Source organism: Strigops habroptila, chromosome 14 (genome assembly GCF_004027225.2).
Source record: "Strigops habroptila isolate Jane chromosome 14, bStrHab1.2.pri, whole genome shotgun sequence".
Lineage (NCBI taxonomy): Eukaryota > Metazoa > Chordata > Aves > Psittaciformes > Psittacidae > Strigops > Strigops habroptila.
The window spans coordinates 4,949,425-4,968,291 of record NC_044290.2 but is presented as its reverse complement, the minus strand read 5'-3'; the positions used below and the strand labels follow the sequence as shown (position 1 = coordinate 4,968,291).

At 47.8% G+C, this 18,867-nt stretch overlaps 1 protein-coding gene across 1 annotated transcript in view; it reads left to right on the top strand.

Annotated features, from left to right (window-relative positions):
• HS3ST3A1 (heparan sulfate-glucosamine 3-sulfotransferase 3A1) overlaps positions 1–2,876 on the top strand; it is a 32,745-nt gene extending 29,869 nt beyond the window's left edge. The window contains exon 2 of the mRNA XM_030506531.1: positions 2,116–2,876. Coding sequence (XP_030362391.1) covers positions 2,116–2,734 — 619 coding nt within the window. The 3' untranslated portion in view covers positions 2,735–2,876. The remainder of the gene's footprint in view (positions 1–2,115) is intronic.
• Positions 2,877–18,867: the final 15,991 nt, after the last annotated feature.

Sequence of the window (18,867 nt, the reverse complement as noted above, 5' to 3'; positions counted from 1 at the left end):
TCTGGCAGGGCTCACTGGTGGCTGCTCTTGCCAAAAACATTTTTGTGGTTCTTGTCTTTTCAAGTGGCTTTTTTGCAATAAAACCCAGATGCCATTAGTCCGAGGAGGCCTCCAGGCAACTGTTTGTGTCCATGAAAGATGCCCTTTGTAATTAATTAATCTCCCAAAAGCTGTGGTAGCACATTCCCCGTGGCTCCTGGCGTGTCCCTGCCTGTCAGCCCTGGCAGAGGAGCTGCGTGCTCATTCCTGGGTGCTGAAGAAAGCTTTTGTGTTGCAGCTTTGCCACGAAAGGGGTTAATCTCCTCCATGGGAAGACACAGCGGAGATTTCAACACTTATCACAGCACAAACAGCAGTCAGCTGGAACAGCTCGGGGACTCTCACATTCCATTGCCTCCAATTTATTTCATCCGCCATGGAGCTGCCCAGCCTGTTTCTGAACCATTTCTACTTTTGGAAGCATCAGGTGATGGCAAATTCCTAGAATAGTGTGCCTGCTCAGCAAAGGCTGCTCTTAGTGGCAGCAGTGATTGCCTTCATGTCTTCACATCCCTCAGGATGCACGAGAGCTCTCTCATACCACTCAGTTCGTTCCTTCTCCAGCCTGAATGTCCCAAATTCATGGAGTTTCCCCCAGAAAGTCTCAGCAAAGATCCATGTCTTTGCTCAGCCTCTCTCTAATGTGGTTGCAAATAGAATTGCTTTAGGACGGGTCAATCTTTGCTGCCTCATTTGTAACATAACGTCTCAGCCTGGGGTTTGGTTATTATTGGTGTTTTTTAGCCGTTGTTGGCTTTTCATTGTTGCTTTTTTTGATAGATGAGTTTAATTTTGCTGGCATATTGCACAGGTTTGCAAACCAGATGTTGCTGCTGCAGGACGGTAACAATGAGGCAGGCGGGGAGCCGTTCATCACACACACGGTGCTGCAACCACGGCGGGGTCAAAGACAAGGGGTCAGGGCATGGGGGGATGCAGGTCCCTGCTCCTCGAGACTCAGTTGCCATGAGAACTGCCGGTGGCACAGCGGTGAACCTGCAGCCACCTCCCATCCATCTCCCATTCCCCCTGGGAAGGACCGGACCATTGGAAGGAGAGTGAGCTGCAGAGAGGAAAACTCTGCAGAGAGCACAGAAGGAGGGATGAAGGGGTTGTGTATAAACAGATGATGATGGTGTGGGTTAGTGCAAGTGCTGGCTCCTATCTTGGAATGATACATGGGGTGATGGGAATGCGAGGGCATGGGATGTGGTGTGGCAGGCAAGGATTGGAGCTGGGAGCACCCAGGAGGAGCAGGCAAACGGCTGCTCCTGTGGCTCCTACACCTTCCTGGCTTGCCTTGTTTAACATGGAGGAGCTCAGGTTATCCTGTGTCCAAATCCTGTAGTCCTTTAGCAAATCATACCCAATGCCTGGCCCAGGAGGGCACTGACTCTCAAAGGGACCATGGAGCATGATGGACCCTGACCCAAGCCCCAAGCCCCTTCCCGCTCCAATCTGGGAGAGTTTCCCAAAGCAGCCTGAGTATAGGATTACTTTGGGTGGAAGAAGGAAATCGCTGAGGTCAGGGGGCTGATACTGCACATTTTTATGTGACATCAACTTGCTGCCACCTTGAAAATACCAAAAGATAGAGTCTCGCATCCCAGCCCTTGAAAATCCCTCGTGCCCTGCAGGAAGGGAGTGTTGTTACTTCAGAAATTCACTGTTATTCCAGGGAATTTAAGCCAATGTGCAGGAAACCCCAGTGTGGGCAGGGAGGAATTTAAAGGGGCAGGGCATTAGGATTGCAGAGATGTGCTGTGTTCTTACAGTGCCACTGCAAGAAGGGAGGTGGGATCCCTCTCAAGAAGCCCCTTAGAGGCCTTGAATAGGCAAAAGGGACTTAGGTCTAATTCAACAGGCAGTTAGAGGAAGTGGGGAGTCAGGAGTGTGTTTAGGTGCTTTCCTGAATCAGAGCACCATGGGTCTCCTGACAACCCACACAAGGAGGAAGGAAACCTGAGGCTTGGGAGCATCCTGCCCTTGGTACCCAGGACATCTCGGAGCGCTGCCTCCACCAGCTCCCCCAAGGGACATTCAGCACTAACGTGTCCTTCTCTCCCCCTCTCTCAGGGACCTCATGCCCAGGACCCTGGAGGGGCAGATCACCATGGAAAAGACCCCCAGCTACTTTGTCACCAAGGAGGCCCCGGCGCGCATCTCCTCCATGTCCAAGGGCACGAAGCTCATCGTGGTGGTGCGGGACCCTGTGACCAGAGCCATCTCGGACTACACCCAGACGCTCTCCAAGAAGCCCGACATCCCCACCTTTGAGAGCCTGACCTTCAAAAACAGGACTACGGGCCTGATCGACACCTCGTGGAGCGCCATCCAGATTGGCATATACGCCAAGCACCTGGAGAACTGGCTCCTCTACTTCCCCATTGGGCAGATCCTCTTTGTGAGCGGGGAGAGGCTCATCAGCGACCCCGCGGGGGAGCTGGGCCGGGTCCAGGACTTTCTGGGCCTCAAGAGGATCATCACCGACAAACACTTCTACTTCAACAAAACCAAGGGCTTCCCGTGCCTGAAGAAGGCAGAAGGCAGCAGCAAACCCCACTGCCTGGGCAAGACGAAAGGCAGGACCCACCCGGACATAGACCAGGAGGTGGTGCAGAGACTGCGGGACTTCTACCGGCCCTTCAACATGAAGTTCTACCAGATGACGGGGCAGGACTTTGGCTGGGACTGAGGCTGAAACAAATAATTTAAGAAAAGGAAAATATAATATAATATATATTTTTTTTACATATCAGTAGAGAGGGGGGAAAAATACAAAAAAAAAAACAACTAGTTGTGCTGAAACATGATTTGTTCTATTTTTTCTTTTGGCATTGCTTTGTTTTCTTTCTTCTCTCAGCCATGAGGTGATGTGTCCATCCACAAAAAGAGGCTGTGAACAGCAGCCTGGTCCCGTTGATGTCTCCTGCAGCTTGGCTGCTCCCTTCAGTGGGCCCCAGGTTCAGCCCTGTTCCTGCAAGGCAAAAAGCAGGTGTAAAGCTTTCAGATGTCCTCAGGAAGTGACGGGGGGCTTGGGGAGCTCAGAGCCTTACTGGAACGTCAGCCACATTTTGGCTTGCAAATGCCATTCGAGACCAGACCTCATCACTTTTGACAGTGAAACAAAGGAGGCTTAATACCTAATTTGGCTTTTGAAACCTTACCTTAGGGGGTTTTCTTTATTGCATGAAACCTTTGGTGAATTTCTTTTTCATTTATCCCAATTTTTTGTTTGACTTTTGCCCCCCTTAAATCAAGCTCCTTTCATCAACCAAACTTATTTTTCACCTTACAGAAGCCAAAACCAATAATCCTTTGTTTTGTTTTGAGACAAAACAATTTTGGTAGCCAAAAGTGAAAGAAAACAAATGATTCTTTTGACTCTGTGATGAAAATTGCCAGGTAGTCAAAAGCCTCATTCATAGGCACTGGCTCTAAACCAGTGTTCCCCATTGCCAGCAACATGCACCCCTTTTTACACTGATGGCAGAGCACAGGGGGCCCATCTGAAGGGATCTGGGTGATGGGCAAGGAAGGTCCGCACTGAGCTGATGCTCGTGGTACCCCTGTCTTGAAGGTGATGGGGGACCCACCACCTCTCAACTCGTGTGCAGGAAACAAGCTCACAGTGTGTGGCGGATGCTATTTAAGCCATAATGAAGAATGTTTTAATTTGGGGAAGTCGTAAAAGAAAAACATTGGAAAAAGGGTTGTTTGGGAAAAAATGAACAAAAATCACATCCAGGAAGGGGAGAGAATGAGGGGAAGATGATGGAATTTTTCTTGACCCTTCCTAAAGGAGAACCGAGGGGGAAGCAGGGACAAGAGCATTGGTTGTGCAGGGCTTTAAAAATGGTCAGGCAAATGAAACCACCTTTATCACCTTTTTTGGCTGGTAGAAATGTCTCAGCAGCAGAACTCTATTAGGCAAGCACAATCTTGTATTAATGTGGACCCATTTAGCTGCTGCTTCCTTAACTTCAGCATTTTCTGGACTATGGGAGCACCTACTTATCACTTGGTGCTGTATAAACACAAGATGATGCTCCCTCTCCTGAGTCTAACATTAAAAATCTCTTGATGGGATAAAACAAAGTGGGGGATCACTTGATCATCTGGTTAGGAAGGAGCCTGAGGACCAAGCTCACTGCACACCAGCCAAGAGCTGAATAAATTCACAGCAGAGCACAGATTTTTCAGGGGTCCAAAGAGAATTGTGTCTGAAATTACAATTTAACCCAAGAGGAGCCATCTTCACTTTGGGCTGTCCTGTTTGACAGTTAGGAAGACAGCCTGGGTCCTGCTGAACTTCATGGCACCAAGTTCCACTGCTGGTGTGGAGGCACATCCCCTCCTGCGTGTACCCACTCTCCTCCTTCCTACCCATCCCTACACACTCCCTCCATTCCCCAGGATACTGTCCCTGAAGACACAAACCCACATGGGTTTGCATGCAAGGACCATTTCCAAAGGTAATTAAAATAACTTCATTAGCGTTGTGAGGTCCCAGCACCTTCTCCCACTGTTGTCATTCATTCCAAAGGTTAGCCTGAGCTCAGGTTTCCATGCCCCAGCTGCTGGAGCAGCAGTGATGGGCTAAACAGCCTTCTGCAGACACCTAACAGTAGAAAAGCAGACGAGGGATCACATAGACCCCCAACAGCCTTCTCTCTTACCTGCACCCCTTCAGTCCCTCAATGTTCACACAAGAGATGACATGAGAAAATCAGAGATGGTCAAGCAGCTTTGGCTTCATGGGTCATAGTCCCTCACAGCATCTCTGCAGCTCAATGCTGGAGCTCAGAGCTCCCAATTCAGAGAAGTTGGAAGAGTGTTGGGCTCATAGTAATCATCTTCCTAAAGTGCCACTGGAGATGAGGGGAGCAATCTACTCTCTCCCATGCTGGCCAGACCAAGGGGGAATGGCCTTAAGGTGTAGCCAAAAGTATGGGTGCTGATTATTGGGAAAACTTTTCTAACAACAGCAAGGCTTGTTGGGGCAGGAGTGGGAGATGGCCACCATCCCTCCCACACTGCTCTGCCATCCATGTGCAAAAGCCAAGCTGGCAGCAAGAACAAGGCATCACTCACTCACCAGCATGACCAAGCAGTGCCAGCATTACTGAGGCACAAAATCTGAGGTGTGAGCTGAAAAGAACATTTAAGCATGCTGTTTCTTTGGTATTTCAAGGAGACTTAAGGTTGGGCTGATGTGTAGATGCCTGTGACAAGCTGCCGCGGTTCAACCCCAGCCAGTAACTAAACCCCACGCAGCCACTCATTCACTGCCACGCCGGTGGGGGAGAGAATGGGAAGAGGATGAGAAAACTTGTGGGTTGAGAAAAATACAGTTTAATAGGTAAAGCAAAAGCTGCACACACCAGCAAAATAAGGAATTCATTCACCACTTCCCATGGTCAGCCATCTCCAAGAAAGCTGGGCTCCATCATGTGTAATGGTGACTTGGGAAGACAAACGCCACCACTCCCAACGTCCCCTTTTCCTTCTTCCCCCAGTTTTACAGCTTTATATGCTGTGGATGATGTAATATGGCCTGGAATATCCCTTGGGCCAGTTGTCCCTGCTGTGTCCCCTCCCAACTCCTTGTGCACCCCCAGACTACTCACTGGTTGGTGAGGAGCAGAAGATGACTTTACTCTGTAAGCACTGCTCAGCAGTAATGAAAACACCCCTATATTACCAACACTGTTCCTACCACAAATCCAAACACCGCCTCGTAACAGCTACTATGAAAACAATTAATTCTACCCCAGCCCAAACCAAGTACACAAGTATAAATATTATAAATCATTCTATGACTCTATAAAACATTGCTTAAGCATATGATTTAAAAAATCAATCTGATTATATTGCTATTGTCTCTCACACAGTCACATTTAGACTAGTATAAAGCAGCTTTATAGTGCTACAGATTGTTCTTCCCATATTAAACTAGCTGGAGCAATACCAACCACCTTCATACAAATGAGTTGCCACAACTGCCACCAAATCACTGTCATTAAGTACAGCCTTGGTGTGTACACAAGCCTATCATATGTGCCTCTAAAACTCTCCCCAGCACACTGAACTCAGCTACATGATCATACTTTTCCTAAAATGCTTGAGTATTTTACTTGCACTACTTCCTGAGGGTCTGAATCCCTTGCTGCACACCCAGTAAAACTATTTTGGGATCTGAGACTGTAATTGATTTTTTTTTAGCTGGGCCATAAGTACCTTTGAAAATCCCTCCATGTATGAACAATGGCTTTTAACAGAGGTCATGCAATCAAATTGCTTTGAACTCTAATGACAGTTAAGCCTCTAAACTCTTTAGGCTTATTTGAAAATCCAGCCATGAAGTTTAGATTATTTTAACCTAAGAAGAATTGGAAGTAAACTATTGAAAACCGCACTCCTCCTAGGCCGACAGTATTGAGTGTGGGTATTATTAGGAGAGGAAAGCAAAAGGAGCTATAAATAAAGAAGTTACCTATAAGGTTTGATTACTTTTTTATTAAGCAGAAAAATCAATACATTAATGATGAGAAACTAATTAGGTGTATTAAAATTCTTCTGGTTTCAATAATCAAATATGCCATTAGGCACTGATGAAGCTTAGGCTTATACACCATGCAACATTTAGATTTCAGAACGTGTTTTAAGAGGGAAAAAAGCACTGTCTAAAGCACCCTGTCAAGTGCCAAATTCATCATAAGGAAGAACTGCTTTATGATGAAGGTGGTGAGGTGCTGGCACAGGGTGCCCAGAGAAGCTGTGGCTGCCCCATCCCTGGCAGTGTTCAAGGCCAGGTTGGACACAGGGGCTTGGAGCAACCTGCTCTAGCGGAAGGTGTCCCTGCCCGTGGCAGGGGGTTGGAACTGGATGAGCTTTAAAGTCCCTTCCAGCCCAAACTGTCTGGTTCAATGCTCTTTGAGCAGACAGACACCTCTCCTCCACCCCTGGTCAGCCAGCAGCAGGTCTCTGGGTTTGCAGAGCATCCAGCGCAGCCCCTCAACAGGCCATCACAGCCCTGGTGCACAGAAACCACCTGGAGCTTTGGAGCAGGGGTGCTGAGCACAGTATTTCCTCCAAAGTCTTCAAAAACCTAAGTTTCTCTCCACTGATAGTGACATGCTTTGGCACAGGCTTGTAGAGCCCAATTCAGAAAGGTGGCTGAACATGAGACATCCCTTTAGCCCATTGCAGTGGCAGCTTCCAGCCAAACCTGAACTGCAGGAAGGCTCTTTGCACTGTGTTTCTACTGCCCACACCTGGAACATTTCAGAGAAATGGGTTTTTCTTTACCAGAGCAGTTTTGGCAGGACAAAACCTGGCCCCTCCACTGCTGGGATTCGCATCACTGCCACTTCTGGAAGGGCAAGGGCCGTTGCGTCCACGTTGTAGTTGGCGCTGATTTCATGCTGTGGAGAATTGAATCAGCTCCTAAGGAAATGCTGCCACCCAATAATTTACAGTTAAAAAGAATATAAACACCAATGTGCCATGGAGAGCAGTGTCTGAGTCTCCTCTGCGTGGCATTCAGGGTGGTCTTTGGGGTGCAGCACTAAGAAGTTACGTTTCCAGCAGTGATTTGGCAATGCCTCCCCTGCGCTAGGTGATTCTGACTAACACTGCTCCTTAGCCTCCTCGGTTCTCCCACAGACACACTGGAATACACAAGGTTAGGTCTCCAAAATTAAGGAAAAAACCTAAAATTGCCCATTTCCTTAACCATTAAAAAAAATTCTTGTTCCCATAGTATGGTTTCTGGGTTTTCTCTCCTCCCTCCCTTTTGCTTGGAGATACTGTCATCCTTCTCCCTTTGGTGCTATTTCCATATGAAACAGACTGATTTTAATTTAATTGAAGAATGAAAAAGCACACATTTAATAAAGTTTACGGGTACTGAGAGGCTGTGCTCTCTTTTTGCTGGCGACAGCAACCTGAAAAGAGGGGGCAGATTTATGAAGAAAGAGGAAAACACAGAATTACCCACTTGTGTCCGATTTTAGGTTCCTAAACGTAAGGCATTCCATGGAAGGGGGGACTCTGCCTGCTGTGAACTCCCCAGTGGCATCGTTGGTGTTGTTTCTATGACCTCTTATCTTCACTTCATGTTTCTCCAGCAAGGAATACTGTCACATTCCTTCCTTTAGTTGCAAAAAGCCTTGAAAAGTCAGGTCTTCATAGCTCCCCCCACCAGCCACCCCTCAGCCCTGCCACGTCCACAGCATTTTGCCACGGTGTTTGATGAATTCCTGCTTTCCCTTGACCTGGTAGGACAGGAATGGACCCACTGCGTGAAACCTGAGGTGGAAGCAATTCACCAAGAAATATACACAGCGGAGCAGCCCCCCCTGTATCGGGTTTTCTGTGTGGTCAAGTAAAGTGATATTCTATTTACTTTTTTAGATGTATAAACAGATTAAGTCCCAGGGAAAATATACTCCCAAACTTCATCTATTTTATTAAACCGCTGAAGTTTAATATAATCTTTTGGCTTCCAGAGAAAAATTTTCCATTTCTTTTCTGAGCACCTTTGATTTTATTTTCTTTTAATTACCACTATCCGGAGTTAACAGTGTGGGTTTTGCACTCCACCCAGCGAGGACTATCCAGATTAGGAGCAGGGAATTTTGCTGAAATACAGGAATATCAATGTGGTGGCGAGAAGTCAGCGACACCTGGGTGGAAAACTCTGGAGAAGCCAATGTGCAGAATGAATTCTCCTCCACCAGGCAATAACGAGGCTGCATTCCTCAATTCATTGCATTTATTACCTAAGACATTGGCCAGCCATGGCTTTGGAATGATACCTCCTCCATCTTATGCCTGTCCACACTGCTGCGTGGAGGCAGCACAGCTCATTGCTCCATAGGGAAACCTCTCATTAACTCAGGTCCAACGCTGCCCTCAGGCTCAGGACTGTGTGAACGCAGCTTTGGAAGCATCGTCTATGCAGGTGTGAAGTTCCTAGTGAAGGCCAACACTGTGCTGAGCCTCGAGCACACCACTTTGCCTGGGATCTTCCAAATCTGATGACCAAGAAATGCCCCATGGACAGCCCAGTTCATGGTGAAAGCTGACGGAAGCCAAGCAGAGCTCTTCAAAAAGGACTCAGCACCTGCATTTCAGTGTGGTTAAATGGGACTAATAATGGTAATCATAATCTCGTGGTTCTTAAGATGACTGTGTAACTTCTGGAGGCCAAATTCATTGGTGTGAGTGTTACCAGAGGTCCTCAGAGGAACTTCAAACACAGCTTATCAGCCACAAGTACATCTCCCTTGCCAAACCTCTTTGCTACTTCCTCTCCTGCAACTTGGAACAGTCCTGGTAACAGAGGCTCCTTCTTCCCAGATGAACCAGCATCGGGCCTCTGTGAGTTCCTCCATTAACGCTGGGGCAATGGTGATGTTGTAGAAAGGATTAGACCTGCTCAGCCACAGTTTCTCCAGCTCATTTCTTTTGTTCTTTCACCAACAGCTCTGATTTAGGGCATGTGAGCAACATCTAAAGGAAATGACTGAGAGGTATTGGCTGGGGAGCACTTACCTTCCCTTGTACAGGGCTTATGGAACAGAATCAATAGATTTTCTATACTGCTCACTGCTGGAGGCCTGGGCACAGAAGAGATGGCAACGGAGTGAAAAAATTCTCCTGAGAAGGACAAGTTTAAGAGCAGAGAGGAAAGCAGCTGAGCGCATCATATGAGTCTAACGTGATTCTAATGACCTGCCTCCCTGCACGCTGCCTGTCTGCAGCAATCCAGGGCTCTCCCAGTGCCTCAGTAGCTTCCCAGGACCCACAGATTCAGGGTGTGCAGAACAGTGTGTGCTTTGCCCCCTGAGCACCTCATCAGTTCAGCAGCACCACAGGATTTGCTGAATTTCTGGACTGCCAGCAGCCATCACCTACTGATGTTTTTAACCACCTCTTCCAACCGAAAGAGGTGATTTTTTGGCTCTGACTAGGCTCGGACAGGGTCTGTTGTCCAAAGTGAAGCCACAGTCCAAAAACCCCAATTCAAGTGCACATTCAACCCTACAGACACATCTCTAGCCACCTGCCATAGGAATTATAAAGATACAACCCACCATTGCATCATGATTTAAAGTATGTCATCACTACACCATGATTCAAAACAACCCTCACTGTGGTTCCCTGGAACTCAGACTCAGTACTGACCTGAGACCAAACTCCTCCATTTTCCACAACGAGAAGATTCAAGGTTAAATGAAGAAGCTATTTGTATGGCTGCCCACATGAGTTGCTGGCAGGGCTCAGGGCATGGCCAGCTCTGCCTGTATAAACTGGATATTGCCCCTCTATGTCTTAGTGAGCAAGAGGTGCCACATGAGCTCTCCCTGGTCCGCAGTTACCCTGGCTGGCACAAGCTGTGTCATCCGGAGCAGACACTCATGTAAGAGGTGTCTGGAAGATGCTGCTGGTGTAGCAATGCACATACACCTCATCACATTTGCCATCAGGATCCCGTCTGGGCTTTCACTGCCTCAGCAAAGCTTAGTAATGGAAGGGTTGACTGGTCTCCAGCCAGAGCCCAACCCTGGCCACAGCACCCGATCCCAGTGTGGATCCTTGCTCTGTCAAAAAGAATCCATGGCTTGTTTTCTAGGCAGTGCAGAAATGCCCATCCAAAGTCAGAATCTCACGTTTCAACCACCTAAACCCCTGTTAGACACAACACACCCCAGATCTGGGGAGCTCACAGGGAGAGCCTGGTGGTCCAGGTGCACTTTGGACCCTTGGCATTGGCATTCCAGAGGGAGATGCTGCAAAGGAGCCTGCCTGGACACAACCACTGCCCAGCCCGCCAAACTGGCTGAGGGAATCCATCCTGGTTTGGCACTCTATATTTTACTAGCTTTCCTAAAGAGAAAATCATCATATGCTTCTACTTTTCGAGGAGCTGAAGCTGTCCTTTAGATAGCAGTTGCCAGCATAAATATACATGAGAAACAGGTTTGGAGTTCCTGAAAAATGTCTAAAAGTTGTAAACAATTTTCGAGTCATATGGGGATAAACAGTCAGAGTTTCAGTCTTGTTTAGAGTTGAAAAGAACAACAGGCGTTGGAGTTCAGGCAAGCCAAGGGTTTGGGACAGAGAGTTTTTAAACATTTGGTTTCAATTCTCCCAAACCTTCGGCAAAGAAGCACCATTCATGCTATACTTAGCTTACAATTCAAACTGAAAAGTATTATGGCCTAGCAAACCGGATGTTTCTATTTCAAAAGAAGAAATGGTCTCAGATTGGGCCACCTTGGAAGCCCCTTTCAGCAAAAGCAAAACCAAAACCACTCAGTAAAGATTATCCAGGCTCATCTTCTGCTCCAAGTTTGAGTTTGGTTGAATTAGTTGTTTGCTTTGCTTAACAAACAAGAATATTCTGACAAAATAAAACCCTGACAAGTCCCATTTGTCAGGCTGGGAGCAGGAACGTTCCTCTTTGGCCCAGTCCTCCTCCCGTCAGCACGCAGCACAGCACAGGCAGAGTGGAAAACAGAGTTCTTTAATTTCCTCTTCGCATTAGAGTTCATTAGGAACAATCCATAGGCCCCTCACTGAGCAAACGCCTGCATTTGCATGTCTTCTGTTTAAGTTCTATGTTTAAGTTCTATGTTGAAGTTCTATTTTCCTGTAGGGTTTGTTTGTTTCTTGTGTCTTTCCTGCGCCACTGACACTGGCCTCCTCCTCTGCTCACAATTAACTTCTTAAAGCCTTTTTTTCACTTCTGTCAATGTCTCTCAGCTGGATGGTTCACAGCAACATCATTTGCTAGCTCAGTTGTTAGGAAATCACCTATTTCAGCTATTTGTTGGTATTAGTGATTACTCAGTCATGTTTCATGGCAGTACTCCCATTCCCAGGCTGGATAAGGCATCTCTCAGGAATAAAGAAGGATAAAATACTTACTAACAAACCTTCCCGGGTGCATTTTGGATGCTTTACTGCTCCTCCTAAAATGTATCAGATCAAATGGTTTCTTGAACCAGTATTTATTGCTAACAGTTTCCAATCACCAAATTCCACTTTGTGATTGCAGTCATTAAATATCTGCAGGTCTGGACTTTGAAATAGTTTGAAGTCACCTTTGCAACCATTTTAAGTACGGCCACCAAAGGCCGCGATAAACACTGCAAAGACCAGGAAGACGAAGAGCACCAAACACATGGTGTTTGCATGTCAGAAATGCAAACACCAAACCATGCAGCACCCACACAGAGGTCTGCAACTGTACTTTGCTTCCTGAATGTCCCAAAAGACAACAAAATTGGGCACTCACACTGCTGCAAACAGCCCAGCAGGCAGCAAGGGAGCCCAGCACAAGGGAGGCAGTCCCAGCCCTGCCAGACTAAGGGAGGTTCAATCAATTCTTCTATCACCAGACCAGCCTTTGGACAAGAAAATAAGAGTTAAACCCCTTCTTCAAGCTTGTGGCTCCTATTAAGATATTTGATTTCCAACAGAGAACAATTGGGAACTAAATCCTTTTTTGGTGCTATATAGGGGGTAAATATTGCCCTAAATGCCCCATTATGGGAATGGGGCTCTATAGGCTCAGGAACCCAATGCCTCTATTCTTGACCATGATGGCCAACTCTGTTTCCCTAACCATGCTCCTGATCTCCAGCCTGCCTTGGCTTTTTCCTTCCTCACCCACAGGCTGTGGTTTCCCATTTTCCCATTTGCTTCCCAGCAGCACCCTGCTTCCCTGCCTGAGCTCTGGCTATCAGGAAGGTTTTGGCTTGCCTCCATCCCTACAAGGCCCTCAGTAGCTTGTACACACACCAAGGAAAAACCACCTCAAACAACTGCGCAGCCCTTCAGTGATGCTCCCTGTTCCAGCCCAGAGCCATGCTGCTCATGGGGAGAGCAGCACTGCAGATTCCCACCCCTTGCAAAGCTGTCCATGGCCTGAGACCATCCGAGATGCAGATGGGATAGCAAATTAACTGGCAGTCTGTGGGACATCACTGATGAACAGCAAGGGAGGCCAATTCTCCCTTGCCTGGATGCGTTTCCTTCTCGCAGGAGTATTTTGGCTCATCTTCCTTTATCTGCTAGCTGAGTTTTACACTCTTAGGGGAGGATGCAGAAGAAGCAGGAGAAGGGAGAAGGACAAGATGTCCAAATCAGTCATCCCCAGCCTGCTCTGCCCAGGGGCAACAGCATTAAGGCTGAACAATGAGCCAAACAGAACACCTACTACTCGTTCTCCTACAAAGGACCTTGGGGTCTCACAGGCAATGTATTGCTTCAGAATATAGTTGTCCTCTGATCCAGATTTCCTAGACAGACACAGACCCACGTTTGGGTGTTCGTGTGGGAGACTGGAGCATTCTGAGCTTTGGCAAGCTCTCCACGCACATCAGAGAGTTACTGCTCTGAAATACAGGGGAGGCAACAGATATAAGACTCCCAGATGTTGCACTTGACTTTCTGTCAGGCTCTTTGCTACCTGTGTGGCCCTGGCAGAACACCGGGGCTTCTTGGATGAGAGCTTCTGTGCTCCTGCTGGATCCATCCCGAGATAGGGAGCTGGCTGATGGTCAGAGAGGGGAAGCCAAGCTGCAGCTATTCCCTCCCTCCACTCCCAACCCATGGGCTGTGCTCCAGTATCTCTGCTGAGAGAAGGAAAGACGTTTTTTATTAATCAAATGAAATACACATTGAAGAGATCAAAGGGAAGGTTCAAGGGAGCTGCAGGTGGGAGACACCGAGTTAGTGGAGTGCTGCAGCTGCTTCTGTAAGGCTCGGTTTTGCAGGAGCGTTGTCCTTCACATTCCTCTGCTCCATCCCCAGCTTGGCCTTGGAGCAATGTGACTTTTCCACCCCATCCTGCCTCCCAGCCCTCTCTCCCCCAAGCACACCCACAGTGTCTCTGGGCACTGGCAAGCACCAGCCATCACGCTCCACATATTGCCTGTTCAGAGCTGCCCGCACACACTGCTCAGCGCAGAAAAGGGAGTAATTCTATCAGGTAGGGGTGTTGGGGATTTCCTTGCTCAGCCCTTGGCCAACATCCTTTCCTGTACCAACCTCCCAAACCCAGAATGAAGCAAATGAATGAGCTTCAGAGCATGAGAATTACTCTCTGCCTTTGTAATCCCAGTTCGAATTTATTGGCATTAAAGCTATTAGTTCCCTTTGGCTACTCCCTGCTGGAAACTCCTTTTCCAAGCTCTCCTTCCTCTCCAGCACCACCACACCCGTCTCCAACCAGAAACGACACCAAGAACTCCTGCAGCCATCCATAAACCCAGGGTGTAGCTCCATTCTCAGGCTTCGATTTAGGCACTTTGCACCATGGTCAATTGGAAGCAGAGACATTAAATCATCCTCCTTTTCTTTTTATACTCCAACCCACAAGCACTGAAATGCAGCCAAGTTTGGAAGGTGTTGGTAGTTTGGTGGACAGCTGATCTCTGTGAAACGATATGCAAGCCAGCTCAGGAGGATATTGCATTCCCAAGCAACTGAAGCATATTTCTGTTTTTACATCAAATTCTCTGCTACCTTTTGGCAGAAGGCTCTCTATACATCAGGTCTTGTTTGAAGATTCATGCACTTGGCATCCCTGTGCTCAGTTTAGGTGCTACAGAATTCCTTCAAGTCTGCAAGGGTTTGTATTTGTGCACCATCCACATCAACTCACACCAAGTACAGCAATGTCCTGATCGCTCCTGACCCCCTCCATGCCATTAAGCAAGAGCTGACCTAGTGTCCTGCAGCTGCTGAGTCCAGCCAGCCCTTTAGCAGTCACTGTAGCAGGTTCAAACTGCAAGATTCAGTCTCCAAAGAGCCAGAGGATGTGGATAGAGGAGGCTGGGACTCGGAAGGCAGGGGAACCTCTCCTGGTTCAGTGCAGCCCTGCACTGCATTTCCACGTTGGGTCGCTTGTAATGGGAAATGACAGCTGATGAAAGCTGCTATTCATGGCCCTCTAAACAGTTCGTTACCCCCCTCCTCATCCCAGCCCCTCGGTGAGATTCCCTCTGGCTTCAGTCCAAGGCCAGGAGATCCTACCCCAGTGCAGTGCTAGCACTGCTGATAGCATGCTTCAAGTGAGACACCGACACTCACCAAGGCCCCATTTGTGCATCTCTGTAGGTTTCTTTGGTATTTAAGTGCCTCCCAGAATCACTCCAGATGTGTACACATCTGGGGACACACACAGAGCAGGCACATTTACCACTCTGCTGTTTGTCTGTATTCAGCCCCTTTTGTCCCTCCAGGACACACACTGCTATAGGAGTGCCATACCACTTCAAACCTTAAATGTCTTCTCCAAGCCACGGGGCTCCAAGACATCCCCCTTCTTCTCCACTTTGCGAGGTCTCAAAGACTTTTCCTCATTAGCCAGCAGTGGTTTTAACCACTAACCACTGGTGTGGCTTCCTGCACAGGGTATCTAGAATTTAGGTTGGATCCTGGAAGGTGCTAGGCAGCTCCACGGCATGAGATGTAGGCTGAAAAGCTGGAGGAGGATTCAGAGAAGACCCATGAGAATGGCTGAAGTCCTGGAAATCCTGCCGTGAGTGAAGGAGCCAAGCAAAATCTATCTGGCTTAACAGCAACCTTTTCTCAGTCTGTAAGAGAAGAGATCCAAGACCTACAATGATCTGAGCTTGGACCAGAGCCTTTGGTCACTCATTTAGGTGCCTAAGTTTGATCATCTAAGTCTGGATTTAATCAGCCTCTGTTGGCCAGCTGTGCTATGGAGTATGAATGAATTCTTCTGCCTCACAGTTCTGAGACTTAATGGGTATAAATGATTTTAACACAACATGGGGGTACCAGGAAAATAGTGCCTACCCACAGGCCCTAAGACTGCAGAGAAGCAGTCAAATGAAGGGTAAATACAGCTTTTTGAAAAGAAAGCTCAAAAAAACCCAACTCTTGCCTCTAAAACTGACTGTGGCGTTGTTTTACAGGGAAGGGATTCCTGTATGAGATACTTAAAGGCAGACATTTCAGCAAGGATAACTTGGTGAATAATGGGATAGCAGCAGTGGCTAGGGTCAGCCACTGGTGCTTTTCCTCCTGGAGTCCCCTGATGGTGCCACGACTGCAACCAGTGGGGATGGACAGAATTCCTTCATCATAATCTATTCCTTCTTTGCTCATCCACCTGCTGCGACAAGCCCTCCTCTCCTTGCCTTTGCACTCATTCAAAATGCTGTCTGGGAATGTACTCACCAAAGCTTAGGAGCTGAGGTCTGGTCCATGCCATGGATCACTAACGGGGCGCTCTCTGTGGGAACACTTGTACTCCACCAACTGTCAAACCAAGGGGATGACCTGAGAAGGATGTATCGAATCGGTGTCATTAGCCTCCTAAAGCCAAGGGCCAAAACTTTGTTAGCCCCTACCTGAGAAAAATCAGAAGCATTTAAAGGCTCCTTGGGATAACAGTCACAAGGCAGCACCTATTCACTCCCCGTGTCTCTGGGAACCCAGCAAAGCTTCTTTTTGTGGCTGATTGTTGAAGAAGCCAATTCCAACACTTCTGGTACACAGTAACACTCCGTCCCCCATCATGAGATGGGGGGAAAAGGAAAGGAGTTCCAAGCAACCATCACTAGTATGTTAAGCCAAATGCTTCTCATTGTTTTCGTGCCTGCTGCATCCACCTCCCACCCATCCTCCCTTCAGCTTTTTGAGGATAAGGACCTACAGAAACTGGAATTTAGCCACCACTCTTCAGTGCTTCACAGCAGAAACCTTTGTGCCCAGAGGAGCTCAGTGTTCAACAGCTCCATAGGAGCGGGATATGATTTTCAGAGGGGCTGGTGAGGCTGTAAGCTGCTGCTATTGACTGTGAAGAGGAAGGACCAGGAGATCTGTGACTCTCTGGAAGGATTTCCATTTCCACAGCAGGCTTTCAAAACATTAGCAGCCACAGCCTAAGCAGCAAAATGTCTATTTGTGGGTAATAAACCCAGACAGATGCCTCCTGCACACAGCCAGTGCCTCTGAGACAAGAGGCTCTAAATAAATAATCAACAAATCCTAGAGCTGAATGCACAGTTGCTATTTGCATCATAAATAAATGAGGAGGCTTTTATTTACTCATTCTGGGGGCAGAGCACGTAACAGAGGAGCTCCTCAGAGCTCCTACACCAGAGATTGTCATCACTCCAGCACAACCACTCAGTTCCGTGTTCGCTCCTGTGCTGCTCCTCAGGAGATGCACAGCTCCGCCGTGAGAAGCGAAAACATGAGGCCTCCATCACCAAGGAGTGCTCAGCTCCCTGCTGACCTCTCTTAGCATAGCACTGGCAAGTGGGGAAAGACAGGGACAGAGCTGGGCCACAACTGTCCTGCTAGCCAGGGAGGTGGAGGTTGGAGGCTCCATCACATCAGGAAGGTTTCTAGATCCAACAAGAGACAGCCACGTTTATCAATGTTAGCGAGATCTCACCTGGTGGTAAACCATCCTCCTCTCACAGGTCCATGGGAGCAGTTGTACGAGAAACTTGTAGGTCCTTCTCTCTACCGAAGCTGGAGGACATCATGGAATCATAGAATGGTTTGGGCTGGATAGGACCTTTTCCAACCCCCTGCCATGGGCAGGGATGCCTCACACTAGACCGTGTTGCCCAAGGCTCTGTCCAACCTGGCCTTGGATTTCTTTGCCTTAAGTTAGTGCCATTTCCAAGGAGAAAAGCCACCTTTTCAGCCACAAAATCTATCCCTGGAGATCCAGCAAGCTGGGGTCTGAACAATCTTATTTAGTTACATACTAAATGTTATTAATCCATTTGCTTCAAGCAAACCAGTGAGTGGTGAAACCTTTTCTTTCTTAATGTCCTGAAAACGTGGGGTTTGCTCTTTGGGCTTGGGGATGACAAACAAACAGAGCTCACAAGGCTCAGAGCATGCACACGCACCCTGACCCCATCCATCCGCTGCAATAGCATCCCAAGCCTGCAGCTCTCCTTTGGCTTATTAATAAAACAGGGATGACCTGGGGAGGTCACACCCTGGACACCACGGTGGCTCCAAGCCTTGCTGGTGGCACAAGGAGACCAACACGTGGGCATGAGAAACTGTAGCCTAGAGCAAGGAGCTAAATTCAAGTCTTGCATCTGAAATGCAAGGTCACCTTTCCCCATAACTCCCTGTCCTGCAACTCCACATGCATCTTTGGTGACAGGAGGTGGCCGGTCCTGAGCAGATCCAACACAACATCATGTGGAAGCCCAAACCAGACCATTTAGGAGCAATTTCTCTCCAAATGAGATTGTTTTCTAATCCCATCACTAACCCAGCTGCCTATTCACACTTTTGTATCAGCCATGTGATAGCCAAAGTACAGTCCTATGCTTGAATGATTCACTGCAGGATTTGTATTTCTAATATAGCTGTGAGGAGACCATAGCTTTGTGCTCTGATCCCACTGAGATGGTCTCCTCTCCTGTCTCCTCACAGAGGGGACCTTGATCCACAGGGTCCCGGTAAGAAAGGCCCATTGCCAGCCTCAGGCTCGGTGCTAGGATTTATACCTCTTCCCTACAGGAATGTGAGCTGCTCCACCACTCACTGGGCTGGCACCGAATTAGGTATGATAGAAAAAAAATGTGTCATAGAATTTATTTTGCACAGGAAAAGTCATTTTTAGTTTAGTTTTTTTTCTTTTAAAGCAAGTTATTTCCTCTTCCACGACTCCATCCTCCCCCACCCCACTGAAATCATGTCTCATCTTGCAGAGGAAAAAAAAAAGCAGCCAAACAACCCTCAGTGAATTATCTTGGCATGAGGCCGATAGGTTCCAACTCCAACATATTGCCACAACAC